We start from the raw sequence: 23609 nt of genomic DNA on the forward strand, positions 1-23609 counted from the left end.
AGAGCATAGCTCGGTTAAGCTGCATGTAAACACACTGAATGTAGCCAGGATCGGTCTGACAGCTCTGTCAAAGGAGCAGCTACATGTGCATGTTCTGTGCAAGTCTTTAGTAACCAAATTCATACACTTTTAACTTTTTATGTGCAATTGACCATCTGTGACCAAGCAGGTTAAAATTAGATTAATATTAAAGAAAAAAGTCACATTTATTATGCTTAAACTCAACTATGTACCCTCTGAATGCCTGTTTAATTAAAGCAAATAAAGTGAAGCTGAAACAGTTTCGGCAGCAGAGAAAAAAAAGTAACATTTTCTCAGAAAAAGGAAAAAAAACCTGTGGAATTTTAATCACTTAATCTGCTGTTTAACTAAACAGCACACACACACAAAAAAACAGTGTGAGCAGGAGAAATGGAGGCTAACATGTCCGAGCATGGCTAATGTTTTACTGTCCTCCATGCAAGAAACGGGCTCTGATCTTGACAAGGGGGGGTGAGAGCGGACAGCTGACGCATCACTGAGGCGTCGACACGTTCTCATCACCAGTCACACGCAAACAAACACTCCGGCACCTTGCTTCTCACCTCACTACGAGCGTGAGGCACACATGTGGTACCATGCAGCTCGCACATCATTTACCACTTAATTAACAAGATGATGGCCAGCATTACATGATCATCTTAAAGCCCGTGGCGCTCCAGTGTATTTGCAGGTCTGTAGACATGTACAGGTATTACACAAATCAAAACACTTCAGCGAAACATCAATTAGCAGCATAGCAGGCAAACATGGTATGTACAATCTTTAACTCATCTAAATGGGGTGTAAGCCTTGATGTCTCTGTTAACCCCCCCCCCGACTGCAATAAAACACATCACTATCATTCACCTTTTGTTTGGACGCCAGAAATCGCTTTTAAAAGAATGGATGTGAAAATTGGGTGTGAAATTGTTACCATTTCGCTGGATACGCGATGTTGATTAAATTAGCATGAAAATAAAAGGCCGGCTTGTGAACACTGAATAGAGTTGTCAGTCATTCCCGTGCCTCCTCTTTCTCGCACATGCTGGTTTAAGACTGTTACTTTTCAGAAGAAAAATGCACGCCCTTACGTGTTTTGCAGCTTTTTCAACATGAGCACACACAGTCAGAGCGAAAGCGCAAAGGAAAACGCAGCAGCCGGTTTCATTTGAGATTTGGGTACTTACAGGTTCTTAGATTTCTTCTTCTTTGTTCCGTCAGGGCTGACCTCGCAGCTACAGGGGGATCCGGAGCTCAGCTGAGGGGAGAGGAAGGAGAGGACACACTGCATCATCCACCCTCCACACAGTAAGAGGGCCCTGTAGCCTCATGCAGGCACCGTGCTTTGGCTATGGCAATGGCAACCTAGCTGTAAGTCCTTGGTGTGTCCAGTTAAGTTAGGCTGAGACTAGTCCGGTTTGTAACACACACACAGCCCGCCTTCAAAATGCGTTAATCCATAGCAGCCGTCCACAGTGGAAATCCTACAAAGTTCCCGTAGGTGTGTGTCTGTGTCCTGCTCCTTAAAGCCGAGCGTGTAAACAGTTGATTGCGTTTGTATATAGTGTATGTCTGGGTGTAACAAAGTAAGGAAAATCTGTGAGAGTGAGAGAGTGTGAAGGACTACAGCTGTTGTTTCTGTTGGCCTCCAACTGTGCCCTAGGTTTGAAGTGTTGAGCCAAGACCCCGGGTTTCACATTACACTTTCTGCCAACCCTCCATTTTGATTGGTTAAGAGGAAAAGGGAAGTTGCCTGGTGGGGAAGGGGTCAGTTTCCACTAATCTGATGACCTGGAGCTGCCCCATTGTGTGTGTGCGGGGCTCTAAATAATGAGCCATTGTATCACAGCGAGACACAGCTGAATCTGAGCTAGATATGGGCCACAGCTGGTAACACATGGTGTGGGACACAATTTGAGTCGCAACCTCGGGGATGGGGACATTTTGGCTGGGGCATCATTTCTTCAATTTGTGGGTGTGAGGTTAAGGTGACACAAAAACATTCAGCTCCTGGAGGTTTTTTAAAGTTGGCTGTAAAGTTTCTGCCTTGAGGCAAAGCACTAGACTGAGATCAGTCACGTTCAATGACATGAACTAAACCATTTCTTCCACAAGTGATATTTATTCTGTTCTGCTTTAAACTCTTCTTGGAATCAGGATGGGCACAGATAAGATAATCCTTTAATTTATCCAACTGTTGCAAATAAATCATCCAAGTGGCTTTTTCAGTTTTACTAGCATTAGTGGGCGTTACCCATGAGAAACTCACATGATTAGTGTCTGTTAACGATGAGTACATTACATCAATACATATGTATATGTGACTGTTCTTACAACAATAACACTGAGCCTCATGAGTAAACAGTTCCTGCATTATTTCTTCACCTATGTGCAGGACCCTACATGTACCAGCTGTTTAAATGCATATAAAATGCCACATAAAAACATTTCTGTTACTGTTGCTGACACTTCTTTGGAACTAGTTAATTTGTTACCAATAGTTCCCTCCAAAGTACCAGAACTTTGTCGCAGGAAGTGGTTATTTTAGACCACTGATTGTCTATGTTTCCGTGGCAGTCTAAAGACCCACAAAGACTGGGCGTATCAAACAGCGATTTAACGACCTTCTCCACTCCGCTCCAGTAGGTGGCAGTAATGAAGAAGTCTTGGATACGAAATGTCTGAGATGCTTAAAATATTCAAGGACATTTAAAAAAAACTTGAAACGCCAATGTTTGAATAACCAGACACATTAAGCGCTGCTGTCCACACCCGCTAAATTTCCTGTAGTTCTCTAAAGTACCAAGCGGGGACCTGCTTTTACTGCTTTACCGGAACTTTACTGCAACAATGATCCAAAGGGTGGAAATAGACTGAATAATGCTGGAGGGTCCTAGTCTCTGGGGACAGTTACTGCAGAGGAAACAAAGCTTCAGTTAATGACATCAGACCTGTGACTTCCTGCCTCACCGCGTTTGAGCCTGTCCTCAGAATACATCGAGTAGTTACAGTAAATCTAAGCTCAGATTTCTCAGCTCTGAAAGTGCTCATACCAGCGTTGTAAATTACAGCCGTGGAATGTTGATGTGTGTAATGCGCAACGTTTGATACTGTTGATTGTCACTGATGGATTCTTTTTGATGCTTATCTAGGTATGTCTAGTGTCCCTGAATGGATTCGTCTCCCCAAAGCCCCGATTACGTAAAGCATCGCTCTGCTGCATCCTTCCCTTTCGTACTCTTTCGTAACCCGTACCCCCAACCGAGATTGAGGTTGTCACTGTAGGAAGTGTACACTGATCCACTCCAAGCATACTTACCGATTCACAGTTGACTGTGAGAGGTGACTGAGTGTATGTTATGTAGAAGCTGTCTAAAAATAAGTATACTTAGGGCTGTTGTTTGATGGGTACAAAGGCCTGTCAAGCTGCCCTGTCTGTGTGTGTGTGTCAGCTACTAATATCATTTTTCTAACAGAGATTAAGTCACTTAAGCCCAAAGGAGACATAAATCTAATCAGTAATCTCAGAAGGAACTTCACAACAGGAAAGTCCCAGTTCATATGGGGCCGCCAGCTTGACTTTCAGACGACTGCTGGAAAAAGACGCAGCCTTTACCCTCTCTAGAGACATTTGTCCTGAAGTCAGATCGGTCTTAGCTGCCTACGCGTATGGGGGAGATGCCCATTCACACCAGACTGCAATGTTCCTTCTGAAAGAGATCTGCTGTACATGGTTACAAACACGAGCAGGCACTATGTGTGGTTTCCCGATACAATAGTCAGTGCTAAAAGGCATTAAAACTAGAACAACAAAACAAACACGGATCCTGAGCTGGACCGTGTGATCTCTTTCAGTACGGATGATGAAAGTCATTTACTTTCACCTCTTGACTCAGAACACACACATTGGCAAATGTCCTGATAAGAGACCTTGTTTATTTTTTTCTAAATTACAACGGCTACCCAGTTTCCTTTTCGTTTATGAGCAATGTAATCTACAACAGCATTATTATAGGTTTCAACAAAAAACAGCCTGCTTTTGTGAATACAAACCTTTGTTAAAAATAGTTTCAGGGCTCTATGGGAGTTATTTATTGTATACCTGAACCATACTTAACAACATTTTGATATTTTTGTCATTTAGATTTTTATTATGCCTTATGCTATAGTCAAAGAGTTACTACTGAATCAATTCCACTTCTATCCACCCTGTGCCACCTTTAAGAAGAGGACAATGTAGTTGAGGTATGCAGAAATAAATCTCTTCATGTGTGCCACCTACAGGCAAAGAAAGTAATAGCATAGAGGTTTTTAGGGTTATAGAAAATAAAGTGTAATAACTGTCTTATTTCAGGATTGTGAATATCACACATTCTTTTTTTTTTTTTAAATGTTAAATACAAAAAAAAAAAAAAAAAAAGAAATAATTACACTGTTAAGCCCCTGTGAATCCCCAGCAGACTTGCAGTGGCCGTGTAAGTGTATTTTTGGTGGTGCATGGAGCTAATTGCATGAATCATCCAGAAGTTGTGGATAAACATGATGGCAAAAAAAAAAGGCCTTGATAATAACCACTCTTTTTCTGCAGAAGCTCACGTGTTCGCGTTGCTGCCTATTTTTTGCCTTCGTATTTATTTTAATAGAAACGGTGTCTGGTGATATCATGTCAACACCATGGCATGATTATTTCTATTTTTCTCCTTTTCCGTGGTCATCCTGGCAGTGACTCAGCAAAGTCTATGCTATCCTCACACACAAAAGGGGCAGAGACGCACCATATACACACACACTCACACACCTACACACCAATAATGGTCAGAGGAGCAGAAAAAGGCTTAAGTATTTTCTAAAAATAACTGCAGTATGTGTGTACACGCTTATGTGTATAGGCTACTCACACGCCTCATTTAAGACGGTAAAAGAACATACAGAATTTGAACACTATAGCTCCCCTGAGGCATGGGATGCAGATGTTGGCATAAGGCTATGCAGGATAGCTGTGCAGATACACAGATACAGGTTTAATAAGCTACACGTGTGTGACGCACATGCTTTAGAAGTCAGCTCGGTGAAACTATACATGCACGCAAGCACGTGTGGAGGGCAACATATGGATGGACACGCACGTTTCCGAGAGCCCTCGAGTGGGTTTCAAACATTCGCGAAAACACCGTAGACACGTGCGCACGTGACACGACGGGCCAAAATTGAGGGGGAATAGTGTTTATCTGTGGAAAACCCAGACAATTATAGACAACTGCATAAACTGTATATTCTTGCAACTGCAGCTTTACACTTTTTTCGCTACGGATTGCTGTGGTTTGAAACGTGTTGAGTTGTTGCACTAACAAACACACCGCAAGACCGATATTTTAAACACGGCTCAGACGCGTTCTCGACCCGTTCAACCCGCGCTCCAAATCCCCCGCCGACCTAATACTCTGGAAGCGAATAAATGAATCTTAGTCTGTGTATTTAAACTTCTTCTCACCTTCTCACCTGCTGCTATTCTTCATCAGACTTCCCTGGAGCTGCTTCCTTCCTTCTCAATCTCCCGTTTCTTCATTTAATGGAAACAAATTGACAAGCTGGTGTCTGAACAGTGTCAGACGGACCCGGACAATCTCCCCAAGTTCCATTTAGCGAAGCCTTAGATTGGTGCTATGTGTTTGAGGCCAGCTTCCTGCCATAGCGCAGATCCGCGTGTGCGTTTCTTTGTTATACTTGAAGTACGCAGCATGGTGCTACGCAGGTGATAGCAAAGCCTCTCAGATGCTACCTGCTATCCCTCGGTGGAAATAATGTCAAAAAGACATGAGGAACTGGAAATGCAGATTAGTCTTGTCCATGTTTGTGCTTTTGTTGGTTCTTCAGCTTTGTCCCTGCTGTGGAAAAGACTGGACATTGAACTTGGAGACAGTGTGTTTGAGTTAAACTATGAGTTGTGGTTGATTGATTGAAGTTCAAATATGAATCTATCAATTGTCTAATGCACCTCTCACTTGTTTGCTTTTTTAGAGTGGGAGTTTTTCTTTCACACTTCTCACGGTGAAGCCGTTCTGGTTCAAGTCGACCATTTAACCAATCAGGATTTAAACCAACGTGAGTCACTATAATACGATAAGTTCTACTCCAGATCTAAAAGCGTACCCCGAAGGAGCCGTAATTGACAAATCGCTTTCCCCCTGGAAAGATTAGCTGGCTGGAAACGTAAGAACATCCATTTGAACACTGGAAACCCACATGTATACGGCTCACTTCTTTGATGATAATTTCGCCCATTTTTTAACCTCGGAGGTGTCCGTGCTTGCTCGTAGATCTATGCCAGAGAGTTCAAACAAAATAAGCGAAGGCTAACAAAAAACAGAGGACTCTGCTCTTTCTCCAACGGGAATCGGACGAACCATTGAGCCTTTACAGGGAACAGAAAAAAGAAAAAAAAACAGAGAATACATATCATATCACACCACAAAAGCAAAAGTTGGGTGTAAAAGTTTTCTCAAACTTTTCAATACTATTTTTTTTCTTTGACTGATATTTCCCTTTTGTTATTTAACGTCAAATGCCCTGACAGGATATTCCTGATGTGTTTTCCTCTATAATTTTCTTTCATGTGTAATTACATAACCTAAGCTTAAATGCCTTGGGTTTTTAATTCATTGTTTCAATTTATGTCACAGGAAATATTTTTCCGACTTCCTTAACAAATAAAAGGAAATTTGGGAGCAAAATAAACTTGCACTTGTCGCCCTTGCTTATAATTGTGTGTGTGTGTGTGTGTGTGTGGGAATGTGCGCACTTTTATAACTGGATGGCAGACACACTCGCACACAAAAACACACCCATGCGGCACAATGGGAAAGCCGCGATATTCAGTAAAATCTTAAAAATAAACTCTGTGACCTGCGGACCGGACACTGACTCATTCCTACTCAAAGTACATAATTAAATGGCTACAATAGGTGCATTGTCCGCACATGTGCGCATATGTGTGTGCGATTTAAATTAAAGCGTGTGTGTGAATGCGCGTCCCTATTCTGACTCTCCTCTGCCTCCTGTTATTCAGCACCTCTCAGGAGATGGCTGCTTCCTGCGTAAGTACTTCCCATGTCGCAGGATGTGAATAAACAATGCCGGTAAAACGCCGCTTCTCCGAGTTGCTCCGAGAAGCTGTCAGGTTGCTGAGCCCTGGAACTGGTGGGGCTAGCCATTAAAATGTTATTGACATTTTCTGGCCAGCGGATGACCTTTCTGCTCGGAATTTTAAATGGCCCCTGCCTCGTATTTCTTTCAAAACACTGGCAGTTATGCGCGGACGGGCCATCGGGAAACCAGGGGGGAAATGGTTCCCAATTGGCAGCTACAACAATGGGGTAAAAAGTGAATATATGCTTTGTTATTATGAAGAATTTGCTATATAAGTGAATTTACGCCTGCGAGCTAAAAACATCTGGTTACGATCTCTCCAACTTCCTTAAAACCACCGTTTTGTGAAGATTTATGCCGTCCCGTTTAAATTTTATGGTACGGAATGAAGCTCAAACGGGCAAAGCTACAGCTGTTTGATAGCAGTAAACCATCTGAGCGTTGCTCCTCCCTCTGGGTGGAAAAGGCATTGCAACCAGGGTGCACACATGGAGATCCGAGAGCATTAATCACAGTTGACGTTGTGGGGGTAGACTTTTTGCCAAAAGCGAACGTCCAGAAATAGAGCAGAATCTTTTCTTTCCCCCTCCACCTGCACATAGCAGCAAATATCTAGTAAGAAGTGGGATAGACCGAGCCAAGGTGATGAAAACAGATTTATGGATATGGAAGCCAGCGGTAACAGCTGTGTGATCAGCTGTATCGACAGTCAACTTTGCTACTGTCCACTAGTGGGGAGACGTAAGACGAAAAAATATGATTTAAAAAAAAAAAAAAAAAATGTACACATGATGCAGGGGTATGCACGTGATGTCACCGTAAAAAAAGTGTCCATGGTTACGGCCACTAAGTGGCGAAGAGTGACAGTTGAGCATGGAGATTAGCAGCATTAGTTTGAATCACAGGTTTTAATAGCATCTAAATTGTAAAATTAATTTAAAAAAAACGGTTCAGAGCTGTTGCTGACTGTATCAACAGATTCGAAAAGCAGTCAGAGATATATGTCAGGAAGAAACAACTGGAATCCAGCTGAAACTAACTGAAACTGAGGTTAGTGCACTTTCCAAAATCCTAGTTCGTATGAATCATTGTTGAGCCCAATTGTCCTTAATTTGATCTGATAATCCACAGTTTTCCTGATCTCACTGTAGTCACTGCTACATTTCACTGTGTTTTTGCCACCCAGAGGGGCGTGGCCACCGGGTGGCAGTGACGTCAATGCATACCCTCTATAACTACGACTCAAATTTCATGAATGGAAAGCACTTTATGTACTCCGGATGCATTAAAAAGTCATGTCGACATGTCTTGTAGCATCTTTATTTCTCATGCAACGCGTTTAAATCTGGGGATAGCACAGTCAAATACTGTGTTGACTTTAATGCTTTGTCTTGAACCGACAAGATGCATGCGACCATTTCCTGTCTACAGAAGGTCACATAGCCATCATATACTACACACATGACTGGCCTGGATTAATGATAATGTACAGAATGTCCAGGGTCCCAGTGCAGTGTTTCAGCGCGGATATGCGAGTCATCCGTCACGCCGTCACACGGTGGTCATTCATTTGATCCCCGCTGACAGATCTGCAAATCCCGAGCTTTATGTGGTAACAACATACGCGAGATAACTGCAATATCTACTTAAAGAGGTGTAGTGTTGTGAGGCGCAGCTGCTATCAAATCCAGATTTAATCCGCAGCCAAAACAAAAGCGTCTCGGGGAGAGATATACGGTATTTAGGAGGGAGTGGAGTAATGCTGCGAATGAGATTCCAACCGCAGCAGCAGCAGCGGCAGCAGGGGGAGACCGATGTGGGTCACACGTTCGCTCCTGCAAAGGTTGTGTTTCACCCTCCCAAGGGAAGAAAACAACACACAACAGTCATGGAAGTGACAGACAGTGTTAAAGAATCTGTTCCCTGTGATTAATTGTCAAGTTTCAAGCCTCATTGATGCATAATAAAAAAAGATAACCGCCTTTTCTTTAAAACGTACACTTTAAAAAGTTTTTACTGTCACTCACTTCCACATACAAAGAAGTCTTTAAGCATAAAAAAAAAAAAAAGAAAAGTTATGACACTCTAGCGGTTCTAATTTTTGGGCTGCTGCAGCACTCGTAAAGGTCTTCTGAAGAAAAACTTCTGGCAAAAACAAATTACAAGAGTTAATTCAGAAACAGAGAGCGAGCCTGTGTATACTTTGATGTTTTTGAGAATGTAATTTCCGTTTTGCGACAAAAACAAGGAAGAAACGCTGGTGCGAACGGTTTCGTAAATGAAACGCCCCAAGCAAAAACAATATAAGTTTCAGAGATTCACAATAAATCAAATACATCAAGTATATAAACTACAGTAAATGCATTTTTTCAACCACTTTTGTTATCGATTAAACTGTGTGAAATGAATGATTCTGTCCAACTAGCGCACCAAATGGGTTTTACGTTTGATTAACTGACTCTGCTCTATGATATAATCCTAACGGAAATTAACCAGCATCAAAAACCAGGCAGAGAAAGGTTACGTGTCTCAGTGAAACATCAGACTTCATAACGCACTTTATTCTAATACCGGGAATGAATTTTTATTTCCCCCGACTCTACCTCCAGGGCTGATTGTTGCTTTGACCCTGATCCCATCCCGCGAGGACAGCGTGTATGCTCCCATCATCCCGCCAGCATTGTTCACCCTGACTCCTGCCTCCCGGGGAGTTTAGGCGACAGCGCGTTCTTCCACCTCCCGCTACGCACCTACATGCATGTGTCTATAACACAACCCTAGTCAGGGTTACGTGCTCGAGTGCAGCACATGGTTGTCATGCAGATCGAGTACAGTACGTTCTTGTTATCACCCCCCCCCCCCCCCCCCCCCCACCCCCCCACTTTTTTTAACTTCAGAAAAAACACACGGAGACTCGAACAAAAAGATCTAGTCTTTTGATGACAATAACTCACAACATGTAAATGGCCTCTTAAGATGGTAGTGGATGAGCCTTTAAAGGTGCAGCTGTTTGAATTTTGAATCAACTGCAATAGTGATTATAGAAAATAAACATTCCAGACCATAGGTCTTCAACAGGGGGTCTGCGATCCCTAGGAGGCCTGTGGAGGTACTGCAGCGGGGTCGCAAAATTGGTTGATTAGACATTTTTATATATATATTTTTTAAAAATTTCTTTAAATACACATCAACATGAATCCAACATATTTTAGTGAAGGGATAAGGGGTAGTTTAATACTGTATTTTTTTTTTTTTTTTGACCACGTGTTGACATTAAAGTACTGACTGGACGTTTGCCTTTTGCAGGATATTTCGAAGGGGCGGGGGAAAAGGCTGAGGTACCAGGGCAAATATCAACAGTGAAATGAAGGTTGTTATGACATATGTGTAAGGTGGTTTGTTCTAGTATTAAAAATACACACATTATACTTTCCAGACTTAATTTAATGATGTGAGAAACTGTCACAGTGGGTTTTTGTGTCCAGCTGAGCTACTCTCGTGACTCTTCAGACCAACAACAGTCTCCTGTGCTGACTTCCCACCTGCTGACCTCTTGGCGCACCTGCAGTCCCTCTGTTAACTCTCCATATATATATATATATATATTTATCCCTGGCTTTCCGCTTCTCTTGTGCCAGAGTGCCACGTGCCTGAGGTTTCCAGTGTTCTGTCCTGTCTATTTTGATCCTGATTGGGCTTTCGACCTTGCCTGTGGGTTGTTGTTGTTGCTTTTTTTTTTTTCATTTTGGATTTCGGCCCGTTCCTCTGTGCTTGGTTCGCCTGCTTGGATTTTTTGTATCCTTGCTTCTTTCCTAAGAATCTTTCCACTTTTACATCTGTCTTCTGAGAACAGTGACCTGAAACGAAGACATAAAACGAACATCGCGTCCTGTACAGAGTGTTGCTATAAATTCTGCACACGTTTGTCGTTTTGCTGATGCAAAATCCGTTTTGACTGCACGGGCTTTGGCACTGTCCGAAATATCTGTGTATCAAACAGGGTTACAATGGTTTTTGAAAAAAATAAAAATAAAAAATGGAACAAGGATCATTGCAAGTGATAGCATTTCCAGTCTAAACGCCAACTTAAATATAATATTATTAAAACACTTTCCAGTGACAAGCTGTTCTTTTGTGTAGGGAGGTTCCTTTCTTGTCCCAGGATTAGGAGATCGTGTTGACTTAGGGAAACCCGTTGCGCATCATCTCTCGTCAGGTCATCCTCTCTGAACGCAAGTGATTCAGAGCCTGCGTATGAATTGCGTTTGTGCATCTGCACGCGTGTATGTACAGTCTATGCGAGAAACCCTCTATCAACATTTATGTAATCATTTCCTGACTCAGCCAGAGAACTGCTGTGGCAACGGGCACTGTAAACACACCCATTCAAAGACACGCAGGGCCCCGACTATAAAGCAAGAGGCCTTCTGGATCCTCTCTTGGATCAGCCGGACGTCAGAAGAGGGGTTTATTGTGCCAGCGAGAGCGCACTAAAGTCTCATCATTTAATGACCCAAGTGCTTAAAAAAAGTAGGGCACTAAGGTAGGCAGAGAGCTGCTGAAATGAGTCCGGCTAATTAAGATGATTCACAGCTGGGGCATCATCGAGAACCCTGCACAGCATTTAGGTATAAAGGTCACTGAGGAAATGTTGTTTGCTGATATTAACTGAATAAACCTTCCGCGTTGCTTGCGATGTTCCTTCGCGTTACTGGTGGGGTTTACGCCATCGGCCTTATTTGTTCAGTAGCCAGCTAACGATGAGTGAAGCGTCGCCAGCAGTTTACGGGCTTTGTCGACAGTCAGCATCGCACTGTGAGGTATGTGTATTGCATGGTTTCTCTCTACGTCTATCACCGATACTCTCAAAGGGTTGAGCAGTCCAATCTGACTAAAGTTGTGGTTACTGAGGGCTGACGTCTACTCTTTGGGACATGAAAGGTTTGAAAGGTCAGTTTCAAAGGAAGCTCTTAGAGCCCTGATATGCATGGTATTACTGGTATTATAAGTTAATGGATGAAAACTGGATGTTCCCATATACCGCAATCCTAGAAGCTCATCAAACCACAGGTCTGCAACAGGGGGGTCGCAAAGTCTTTGGTTGATTAGACATGTTTTGTATATATATATATATATATATTTAATTTTCCCCTGCAAATTTAAATTTCTTTAAATACACATTAATATAGAACACTTATAGTAGGCCTTGACCTGAAAAACTTTGAAGATCCCTGCATCAAACCAAGAAATGATCACAAACAGCCAAACAGTTGCGAGCAACCGGGAATGTGGGTAGCTTCGGATTAGCTAGCTTTCATGGCAGGGATTTGCGGAGGCGTGCGAGTCCACGTGGACCTTACTATTTTAGTAGTAGTTCATAGAAAACAGCATGAGAGAGAGAGAAAAAAATGCCGGTGTAGAGGCAGAGAACTTGGGCCCGGGGGGGAGCTTTCCTGGCAAGACGGATTGGAGTGTGAATCTTTTAACTGTCATGAGGACACCAGGAGTTACCAAGTTCACCAAGACAAATAGCGTCCATTTCAGGGGGGAAAATAACAAAAGCGTCATGTTCGTTTCTCGTGGGAATGATCTTAAATCTTTCTGCAAGTGTTGGCGTAATTCGCCTTGTGTTAAAAATAAAGTTGAGTGCCTTCAGACGTAGAGCACAATAAAAGGTTTAATTCATATTGACGCCACGTTTTAGGTGTATGATACCAGTTTAAATTGACAAGGAAATATGGATTGAGTAAGAGAGCAAACAAAACCCAATCGGACATTCTCTGCATGCTGGAGTGGGACGCATGTTGCTGCAGTAGGGAAAGTTTAAATTGCTTGGAACAAATTGGTAGTTTCTTTTCTTAGCCTCTCCGAAACCAAAAACACAAGTACAATAGTTTAAGGAGTGGATGGAACATTTTGCATATTGGTTCTGATGTAAGCAGTAAACCTGCCTAATTTTCCAAAGCCAAGCAGAATCTCTGATGAATTAACTAATTTTGGTGGACTAGTGATTAAAACTGAAAAGTCGTTGTTCGGGACAGGAACATTCAGTGTGTAAATGTTGGTCTTGGATGTACTTTCCTTGCAGCTGCGTCCAAAGCTCATCAAGTTAACAAACCTCCCGAGTTATTCCTCGCGTTCAAAGCCGTGAAACAATAAAGCAATGCCGTTTCTCCATTTCCACTTCTCCTGCACGCATCATCAACTGGCTTGGATGCTGATCTTTTTTTCCTGGAACCTGTAATTTTAGCCTTGCCGTATTATTTTTCACTATACAAGATCGTGTTCGAAACTATGTGCGCTGATTCCAATCAATTCAAAGAGTTAGCGAATGAACGGCAGCCAAATAACTGCGGCAGATAAGTTATGATTGAAACCGTTGACGTTGCATTGGTGTGGTTGGGCGTGTTTGCATGGGCCTTAAGTTATTATGATATGCCAAGACGGTTCAAGCCAAGGTTGTAAATTACAAGAATGGAGACAGCAGGGGTGGAATAATGAAAGAGAATGCTTGGTTGTGTAATGCACCTGAGAGAACAACTTGCAAATTAATCACTTATATGTTTTTTTTTTTTCTTTTTTGTTTTGACAGATGCTGAAATATGTGGATTTATGCAGCATCTCTTATTTGTTGGTCTGTAAGCTCTCCATGCTGTACATTCCTCTTCCTTTTTGAGCCTCCAAATAAAAAGAAAATATATGGCGGGGCAGAGAGATTGGGTAGAATAACATACAATCCGTCAGGAAGGTTCCAGACAACACACAAGCTCTTCACCCACAGACTAATGGCATGACTCTAATTTCACACGGAGTGACAAGAATTCCTTCCAAAATAAGTCTCTCTGTTCTGTCTTACATAACGATTTTTCCCTTTGAGCCAGTATTACATATACTGCCTTCAGTAATGTGGGTGGACTCCTGCAAGTGCAGCCATCGAAATTTTATGGTTAACGGGCTATAAACAGAAAAACATTACACTTCAGTTCATTCACATTTTTATCAATAGACACTTTGGTGAGCGGTTGCTGTGTTGACTGTTCTGAACGCTTGCTCGGGCTCCTCAGTAAATATTTACATGTTGCTCGTTGAGCATTTGGCTGGACATATCCAGGCTGGCTGCGTCCCGCATTGATCTGAACTCTGGAGACCTTTTGTCCCATCCAGGCTATGCACTGTAGAGTCAAACACAACAAAAAAAAAAGCCTCGTGTTTACCTACAATACTGTACATTTGCTTTTCACTTTTCTACAGTGGTGTCAAATAATACCTATTTTTTTCCTTGGCCTCTGGCAAATTACAGGTGGCATTTTTCTTTCTTTAAATTTTTTTATTTCAGATCATGACGAAACAACACTCACCGATACTTAGTATTTTCATAACATTTCCAGGAAACTCTTCCACAGTTCATTCGGCAAAAAAACAAACTATTATTAGGTCGCATCATGCGAGCGGACGCATGTGAGGTGCCCCGTTTAAATCTTGATATCAGCAAGTACTCATACTATCTCAAGCTATAACCTTTCAGATAAAATTAGACTAACATGCGCATTAGGGCCTTGGGAATGATGAGAGGTCGGCGTTAATAGATGGGTCCAGGACATGTGGCGGAGGTACTTCAAAATGACTTAACGTTACAGTTTACAAATATTTTAGTACGTGGGCCTATAATAGTCTGTTTGGGTTCCTGTAAATGTTTATCTTGCCTCTTGCAGTGCACTCTAAAGGTACATAATATTCCAAACATGCTGTCCCACGGTAATTTTTGTGTATTTAACCCTGTGTGTGCATCAGTCTGGAGTGTACTGTAACCTGACATGTCGATTTCTATTAAAACAGGCCAGGAAGCTCAAACAAAGCTCAGTACAACAATGTTCTGTTTGTACAGGTGTGTGCTCTAGTTTTATTTCTGTCCCATGTTTGTGGATCGATGACTCATTCTGATTGACAAAGGTGAGTTATTTAGATTTTGCTCGGGACACATTTACGCACGACTTCCATTTCCTGTCTGCGCTAGTTGAGGACAGTCAGCATGGGCAGCTGGCACAAAAATCTGTACGTGTGGGATGGGGTGAGCAGACCTGACCTCGACTTGGACCACACAAATGGAGATGAGATCAATCAAAGTTGTGGCTGGAGCATGAGTTTCCAAAGTAAAGTTTGTTGCAGTGCATACCACAACTACCGCTCATTGGACGCAGTTGATCAGTGTACACCTAGGGCCTCATTTACTAAGATCCCCAATAAGGGCTGCTAAATTGCGTGTGCAACCTTATAGATTGTGCCTGTCGGTTGTTGGTTTGCGTGTTGCCCTGCTGCCCTCGGGGAGAAGATACGCAAGCATCATCTGTAGAACATCCCTGCCTAAATTATCACCCTCATCAACCCCCTTCAAACAGTTAAACCATTGATGAGAAACAACATTTTGTGGTTCTCAAGTACACAGTGAAAAAATCACAATAAAATAATCTTGAACAAAATATTAACATAACCAGGAGAAACGCAACATGGGAGGCCATCTGTGACAAGGTCAATGCTGTGGGGAAAACGAGAAGAACAGAATGATACTAAGAAAAGATGGCAAGACATAAGAAGAAGAAGGCACTGCTGGATGGTGATATATCTCAATGATTTTTTGCTTCCCTCATTCCAAAAATGTTGACGTGAGCAGAAAGGATTCGTTCTCTCCTTTACCGTCCGTTGAGCCTACGCTGCCTCCTCACAACAATAACCGCGGCCATTTATACCAATGCTGCGCCAGTTAAGACTTGGCTTTCAAACGCGCTAAATTGAGGCGCAAAAAACAGTCAACGCAATCAGTTTCAGCTTTGATAAATCCCACTAAATCTTCAATAATTTGCACATTCTGTCAGAAACGCCCGTATCTTCATATTCACGAAGCCGAACGCGCTAAATGGACTTCACGCTTTATTTTGCCAATTTGACAAACACAACCCTTTATTGTGCCCCCTTAGTAGATCAGCTTTGTCATCAGTTTACTCACGTAATGACGTTTCTGTAGATTTTTCTTGGTAAATCAGGCCCCTAATCTTTTCGAAATCTGTAAAGGCTGTGTAAGTGTGTGTACTGTTTACCCCGTAGTCCTCAATCTAATACCCTAACAAACAATGTGGTGTATTCTCTGACAATAGCCTCAATCATTTCCCTCCACATCTCGCCAAACACATTTTATTTTAGAATATTAATTTGGATGTGTGGTAGCCTACAGAGTTGTTTCATTTGAAATAATGGATGGGCTGATTGTGTGCATGGTGCACCATCATTAAGTGTAAATTGTCAGCTTGAGGGTTAAATTTTAAGTCATTAGCGGGTAACTAGTGTTTAGGAGCACCGAACTGTTTTTAATATTTTATATTGAGAATGGGAAGGAAAGATGAAGACTAATAAGGATGGAATTAAATGCAGCGCTATCAGCGTAACCATTTTGTTTCCTTTATTTCCTTGTAGGAAAGAAAAATGCGTTGTGGCCCTGTGGTAACATTAATGGTTTGGCTGGAAGTACCCGCAGTCAATTTTAACAACCATTTTGAAGTTTAATTTCCATCATTCTGAACTCCACTCGCTCAGCGTGTGATAGTGTGTGTGCATGCATCCAGTTTTTCAATTTTGAATAGATGCTAACCTGTTTTCACTTTGCTCTCTCTACTTGAGTAAATCCTAGACATGCAGCAGGAATGTAAGCCTCACACAACCATCAGTAAACACATTAAAATTGTTTCCCCCCAACGTCTGTAAAGACAGCTGATATTTATCAGACTTTCAAACAAACATCAAGACCCCATAAACAACATGTTTGGCCTGCTCAAGCCAAAAGCGCTGGTTTAGATCAACACGTGTCGTCTACAACAACGTCTCTGTTGTGGAGTCACAAACTGAAAACAGGATGACTGATGGTGAATGTCTGGAAAGACAGGGAGGAGTTGAGGGTTCTACGCTGTAAGATGAGAGTTCAATGTAATGAACTGACGGGAAGGAACGAGCGGCGGTTTCGTTATATACGGCCATTAGCGTGTTTCTCATGACCTTGTGATGGAAATTGGGATTTCCAAACTGTAAAATATATCAGAGGAACAATTTATTACTTCTAGGCTCACATTTCTTAAATTCCTCTTTAGTTGTTAAACTAAATAAACAGTCCAACAGTTATTATTACGACTGTAGAAGCAAAATATTCTTTGACCATCGTAATCCGGCACAGCTCAGGTAGCTCATATTTTCCAGCTGTGGTCTCTATATTTGGTTACCATGACATTTGGATGTAATTTGAAACTTACTGAATTTGACCCGCAGAAGCTTCCTTTGTAAACAGATGAGTTTGCCTGGACCACAAGGCCTGATATTCAAGTGGTGTACCACAAGGTCCAATACTAGGACCAGTAGTTTTCGCCCTGTAGGTCCAAAGAAGGTGCTAATAGCTCCACTAGCAATAATGCTTAAAAAAGCCTTATTGTGGTATTCTTTGAACATGCAAAATCTTTGTACTGATGTGACAATTTACTGCATAGGTCTTCAACAGGGGGTCTGCGACACCTAAGGGGTCACAAAATCTTTGGTTGATTAGACATTTCTATTTTTTTTTTTTAAATTGACCTAAAATTAAAATTAAAATGTCTTTAAATACACATTAACACGTATCCAACATATTTTGGTAAAGGGGTAAATTATGGCAGAAGATGTTATCTTTCAGTTAGCACTTCACTCATTCAGTGATACAGGAGCTGCCTCTACACTGCACCGTTTCACACAGGAGCACCACACTAGCCGAGAACCTGTCAATTTAAGACTCCTGTACACAATAGGCCACGCCCCTTTTGCTGCTGAGCCAATCACGGGGCCACATATTACACGCCGTCTCTGTCAGATTCCTCACTATTGGCCGAGAGCCTGTCCAGTCCCCAGGTGAAATCCAGACGCATGCTGCGGTATTAGCAAAAGAGAAACTTAACAGTGATTGCTATATATGGTTATGTTTATGTCAGGTATGTTTATGTTTACAGCAGTTGCACGGCCACTCTACTGTTACACATGTTTGAAATAAAAAAAAAGAATATTTGAACCTGTGTATTATCTGAATATGTTAACACTGAATGCAAAAAGATAATAATCCATATTTATAAGCACTAGACAGAGTTTAATATAAAACACATCGTCCATACTTAATCTCTCCATCAGTTTGGGGGTCCTTGCCCTGAAAAACGTTGAAGACCCCTGGTCTACTGTATAATGTGAGGAATTTATTACAGGTGCTATATTCATTTATTTATTTTTCTATAACCAATTGTCCTCTAGAGGGGAAGCGGGGTACACCCTGGACAGGTCGGCAGTCTATCGGAACACAGGAAGACAGACACACACGCTCACACCTACGGCCAATTTAGAATCACCAGTTAACATAATGAGCAGAGAACCCACGCAGACACAGGGAGAACATGCAAATCCCACACAGAAAGGCCCCAGTAGCCGATTGATTCAAACCCGGAACCTTCTTGCCGTGAGACAACGGTGCCAACCACCACACCAATTTCCCCAAAATAACTTCTGTATTATTTTCCAGCCAAGTTATGAAAGCCAAGTTTGATTTACTTGACTCAGATACAATGTTTCATCAGTCAGTGGCAGCAATATCATAGGTTCTTTTGAGCAGCAGGCAAGAAGAATCACTAAGTCAAACAAACTGACAGTTTTTTTTCTCGATCTTGATCCTCTCTCTCCGTCTCTGGCTCCACTTGCACTGATGATGGCCCACTAAAAACTTCAAGTGAGGGGAAAAGGTGCGGAGCGGGAGGAAAGACATGACCAGATTTTGTGCTTGTTAAAAGGCCAAGTAAACCCTGCCTGGCATGGGTAGTCACCGCAAAGTGTCTTAAACATCACGATAACTGATGTTTTAAGACAATGAGGTTGATTTAAACTGTAATAAACTTATGGAATCAATTAAAAATAAGCTTCAAAGACCTCTGCTCACCCCAAACGAGGTACAATCACGCCTTTGTTGAAGGCAATAATCTTATTAAGGATTACCAATATCACATTTAGACCCATCTGTCATCCTACGATCCACCACCCAAGCCTTTAAGCACGTTCTTTTAAAATACCTCTTCATATTTTCCCTGACACTGAGACTACTTGTAAGCGGATATATAAGCAATTATTTCACCCCACTGGAATTTTGAAAACTTTAGACGCGTTATGAAGCGGACGAAGCATGTGTCACCACTAGTGTATTTTGTCCTGTTAGCTTTTTCTGCAGGTTAACCTCGTAACCTTTCCTGTAAAAGGTTAATACGCCGTAGGTGTCACGCAGTTTAAACGGATAATAAAAAATGAATCTCCCAGTAATATTTTTCCACCTGCGTCAAACTCATTCAACCGTACGAACACGGCCGCCATCCTTGTTTTCTTTCCCTCCTTTCTTTTTCCCAGCCGTGCAGTATTAGCATACAAAGCCTGACGAAGTCTTTCAGAAAGTTAAAAATAGGAACGTTTCTCCTGTTTTTGGAGGGAGTCTTTCTAATTTACTGCAGGCAATAAATTGCAGTAAACCCCCCCTTAACCCTAACCCTAACCCTAACCCTCGAGTATGCATAGTTTGCTGTGTCCCACACACACTTTAAATCTTGCCATAATAATAGAATAATAGTGGACTATTAGTGTGCATGTAAATGTGACAGAATATAACCAGCATTTAGTAAGGTTCTCTTGGTTAGAGGTCCCCCCACAACACACACACTGACACACATTCTGCATCTACAGATGTCACAAGATTTATGAATTCTGAGGGGGGGCTGATGGATGATTTTAAATAATGGAAACATAAGCCTCTAAGAACTATATCCATGACGCCAATAGGTAGTAAAATTACCCTTGAATCTGCCAAGACCAATAGGCTCCGGCCCTGTCTGCTGCATTCCTCCTCTGCACAGTGCACACACACTGCCATTTAAGGCTGCCGAGAGTGCTGACAGACTCGTGGAAGGAGAGGCAGATAAAAAGGAGCAGTGCCTCTGATACTCTACAATGATTACAAAAAAAGAAAGAAAAAGAAAAAGAAAACAAATGTCGCAGGGATGCCTTTCTTGTAAGCTTTCTTCTGTTTTGTGTTCATTTGTGCGTATGTGATCGGGTTTTTGCTCAACACTACAAAAAGGGTTGTTGGATGAAATAGAAGAGATGACGGCCTGTCTGCATTGAAATAAAACCCTGATGATTCTAGTTAACAGGAAAACAGGGCTTTTTCAGTAGTTTCGATTAGTGAGAAAATACATGATGCTGGTCGACTGCGTGCGACGCATGCTTCCCTCTGCTGGACAACTACAACAACTACCACCTGCACTCAGTGCTAAAAAAACTGGGTTAAAATTGTTTAATTACAGAGATTCATGCCATTTTAGTAGGAAATATGATGAAAACGTATTACTGAAAGTCATTTCTCTTCTTTAAAAGTTTATTTATTTATTCACTTTTTTTATATAATGTTTAAAGAGTAAGTGTATGAGAGAATGGAATGGTGAATCTTTCCTTTCTCCTCCCCCTGATGTTGCCCAACTGAACATTGCTCCATAGGCATTAACATTTGCGTAGCGGGATCTTTTTTCACATACGACTTCAGCTCGGGGTTCATGTAATTGCACACGAGTCTGTGAGTGCCTTTTCTTGTGCTGTTAATATTTTAACATTGTTATTCTGCACATAATCTGACCTAGATGCATCTTAAGTATCTATATCAGCTATATGACTCCAGCTGGTAGCAAACAGTTGAACCGCGCTCTTTTGTACTGAATATTCAGGCACTGCAGCTGCATTATGAGTTGCAATACACTAATAATATTCCTACTGTTTATGATTGTGTCCATTTCTTTGAGTTAAACTTTAAACACTTCCAGCAGAGCGTTTTGTTTGACTGTGTACTTGCTCTGTTTGACCACTTGATGTCGCCCTTCTTACAGAAACAACTGACTTGGGCCTGAGATGTGAGATCACTCAGTCATTGCTGATGCAATAGCTGTAGCTATAAGATCTACATTATACATTTCACATGGCATGTGAGATAAGAAGTAAAAACTGAAGTGCTATTATAGGTCAAATGCCAATTTTATTGTGTATCTATGTGTTTCTAACTTAGTTCCTGTGTGACTGTGTGAAGTCGCTTACCTTCCTCCCAGAGAACAGCATGCACAGCTGATGCATGGAGCCTCCGTTCTTGGTGAGCTCCTTCTTCAGGGTTTTGGGTGACGGGAGCGTCCAGCCGCCCTTGTGGTGCGCTCCCCCTGCCTCCAGGCAGTTGATGGCGTTGTCGGAGGTGAAGCAAGGCGTTCGGGGGTCCTGCAGGAGGCTGCCCTCGCTGTGGGTGCGCCTGCGGAGGGAGTTCTGCACGCTGAGGCCACCGCCCCCGTGCTTCTCGCACGTGGCGCCCTCCACCATGCTGCGCCGCTTGCTGTCGGTGCGCTGCAGGTAGGCGTCGTCGCTGTCGTCCTCGTCGTCCTCCTCCTCGGACTCCTCGTCGTCGTCCTCGTCGTACTCTTCTTCGTCGGTGTTGGGGGAGGAGAGGGCGTCGGCGCTGAAGGAGCGGTCGAGGCGCAGCTCGGGGATGACGAACGAGGACGAGGAAGACGAAGGGGGGGCGTTGGTGTCCGGCGGCTCGGAGACATTGTCCTCGTCCGTGTTTGACACAACCAGGTTTAGGTTGACCTCCTCATTATTTCTGTCTCCTTCGTCCTCTCCTCCTCCTCCTCCTTCTTCTTTGTCCTCCCCGTCACTTCCTGCACTCTTTCTACTGGCTCCGTCCTCCTCCAGCTCCTCCTGCCGCTTCTTCTCATCATCCACCATCTCTCTCCAGATCTCCATCTCGTGGCCTTCTATGCTCTTGCAATCCTCGCCCTCCGTGGAGGGAGGCGGTGTGGGGGGCACCTTGTGCCGCTCCTGAGATCCCATAAGACCTCCGATAGGCATGTAGATCTCATCCAAAGGGGTGAGGGGCTCCGAGGGGTGAGGGCTGCCCAGCGTTGGGGGCTCTGAGGGACTGGAAGGATACAGGCTGCTTTCCTCGCCCTCTGAGCTTCGTTGGGGCAGGTGGAGGCACACGCCACCTCGATCTCCTCCCACTCCGCCCAGCTCACACGAAGGCGCATCCACCTTAGGCTCCAACATCTGGAAAACAACAACAACAAGAAAAAAATAATAGTTAGACAATGAATGAACTGGCTGTGTGCATGAAGGTGCAGGTTTAACCCAGCATGGCGGAGATTCATTTAACAGCCAGGATCTGCTTATTGCGGCTGTTTCCATTATTAGACTTCGGAATTAGTTTTGAAATTAATCACAGTTAGTCACGCCACATATTGATGGCAAAACATAATGTCAGGATCAGACTAGAGAAAATTAATTTCTCTTGAGAAGGTCGCAGTGTCAGTTTAAGTGATGATAGCTTCTTTCACGACTTTCCCGCGAGATCAATCGCAGCGTGCCGCTTGGGCGCTCCGTCCAGAGGGGACAGAGACGGATATCAGATATCTGGGATCAAAAATATCCACGTATAACCATGGCATCGCAGGCCAGAGACAACGAAAGTCAAAAAAATAAAAAATAAATAAAATATCTGAGCAGCCAGTGTTTCCATCTAAGCTTCCGAGACGCCATGACACGCGAGCACTGATTATTATGCCCAGTTAGGATTTTTGTTCCCGACATGAAGTCATCTGGGGCTGAAAGGATGAAGTGCAGGAGACCACCCTGTAATGTGAATAAGCTCATGTCGTGGTTCACATTGTAACACCCACCGGTGCTGTAAGCTACTGCACTACACCCAGCAGCTAGATGCAGTGACTCAGTCAAACTAAGCTGGTATCGTGCCTTTAGTATAAAAATGCAGCTCAGGCCTCCACTAGAGATGGAATGGAGGAGATTAATGCTAAGATGTGTAACAACCAGTCACCCATCTGTTCACCCATCTACTGTAACTCCTTCCTGGTGCATTTTAAAACATTTCAACGTACTATATATAAATATATATATATTATTTTTTTAATCTAGCTCAAATGAACCCACATTCAGCACAAGTCCCAGCTGCCCTCAACCACATCCCAGGGCCAGGCTTAATACTCCCGGCGCACACTACAGTGCATAAGGCGCACAGCACAATGCCTGTTCTTTGCCCCCGCCCTCGGCGATTTCTCTGTACTACCTCCTTCCCAAAAATCCGCTGGTTTTAAATGCCGCTTTAACCTCTTCCAGCTCACAGAGAACCTGTGTGGGAGGGTGATTACAAATGCACTTTGAGTGGGCCAACATCATTCAAAACCCACAGAATTTTATTTTAAATTTCACCAAGGGGTCAAGTTTTTAAAGACACTGCATGTGGCGGCCTGAATTGAGGAGCTCTTTGTGGGATTACACACTGAACTCGAGTTAATGTGATGATGCTGCAC

General features: G+C 42.8%; 1 protein-coding gene across 5 annotated transcripts in view; it reads right to left on the reverse strand.

The window, feature by feature from the left end:
• Positions 1–23609, reverse strand: part of rgs3a (regulator of G protein signaling 3a) — a 135370-nt gene that overhangs the window by 12101 nt on the left and 99660 nt on the right. For 4 of the 5 annotated variants that reach the window (XM_047570275.1, XM_047570276.1, XM_047570279.1 and 1 more), the window contains 2 exons: positions 21337–22332; positions 1209–1279 (listed from right to left, as the gene is read on the reverse strand). In XM_047570275.1, the coding sequence (XP_047426231.1) occupies positions 1209–1279; positions 21337–22332 (1067 nt within the window). Of the gene's footprint in view, positions 1–1208; positions 1280–12396; positions 14340–21336; positions 22333–23609 lie in introns of those variants that run through there. The other variant, XM_047570278.1, reaches the window with a different exon arrangement.

Source organism: Mugil cephalus, chromosome 19, assembly GCF_022458985.1.
Source record: "Mugil cephalus isolate CIBA_MC_2020 chromosome 19, CIBA_Mcephalus_1.1, whole genome shotgun sequence".
NCBI lineage: Eukaryota > Metazoa > Chordata > Actinopteri > Mugiliformes > Mugilidae > Mugil > Mugil cephalus.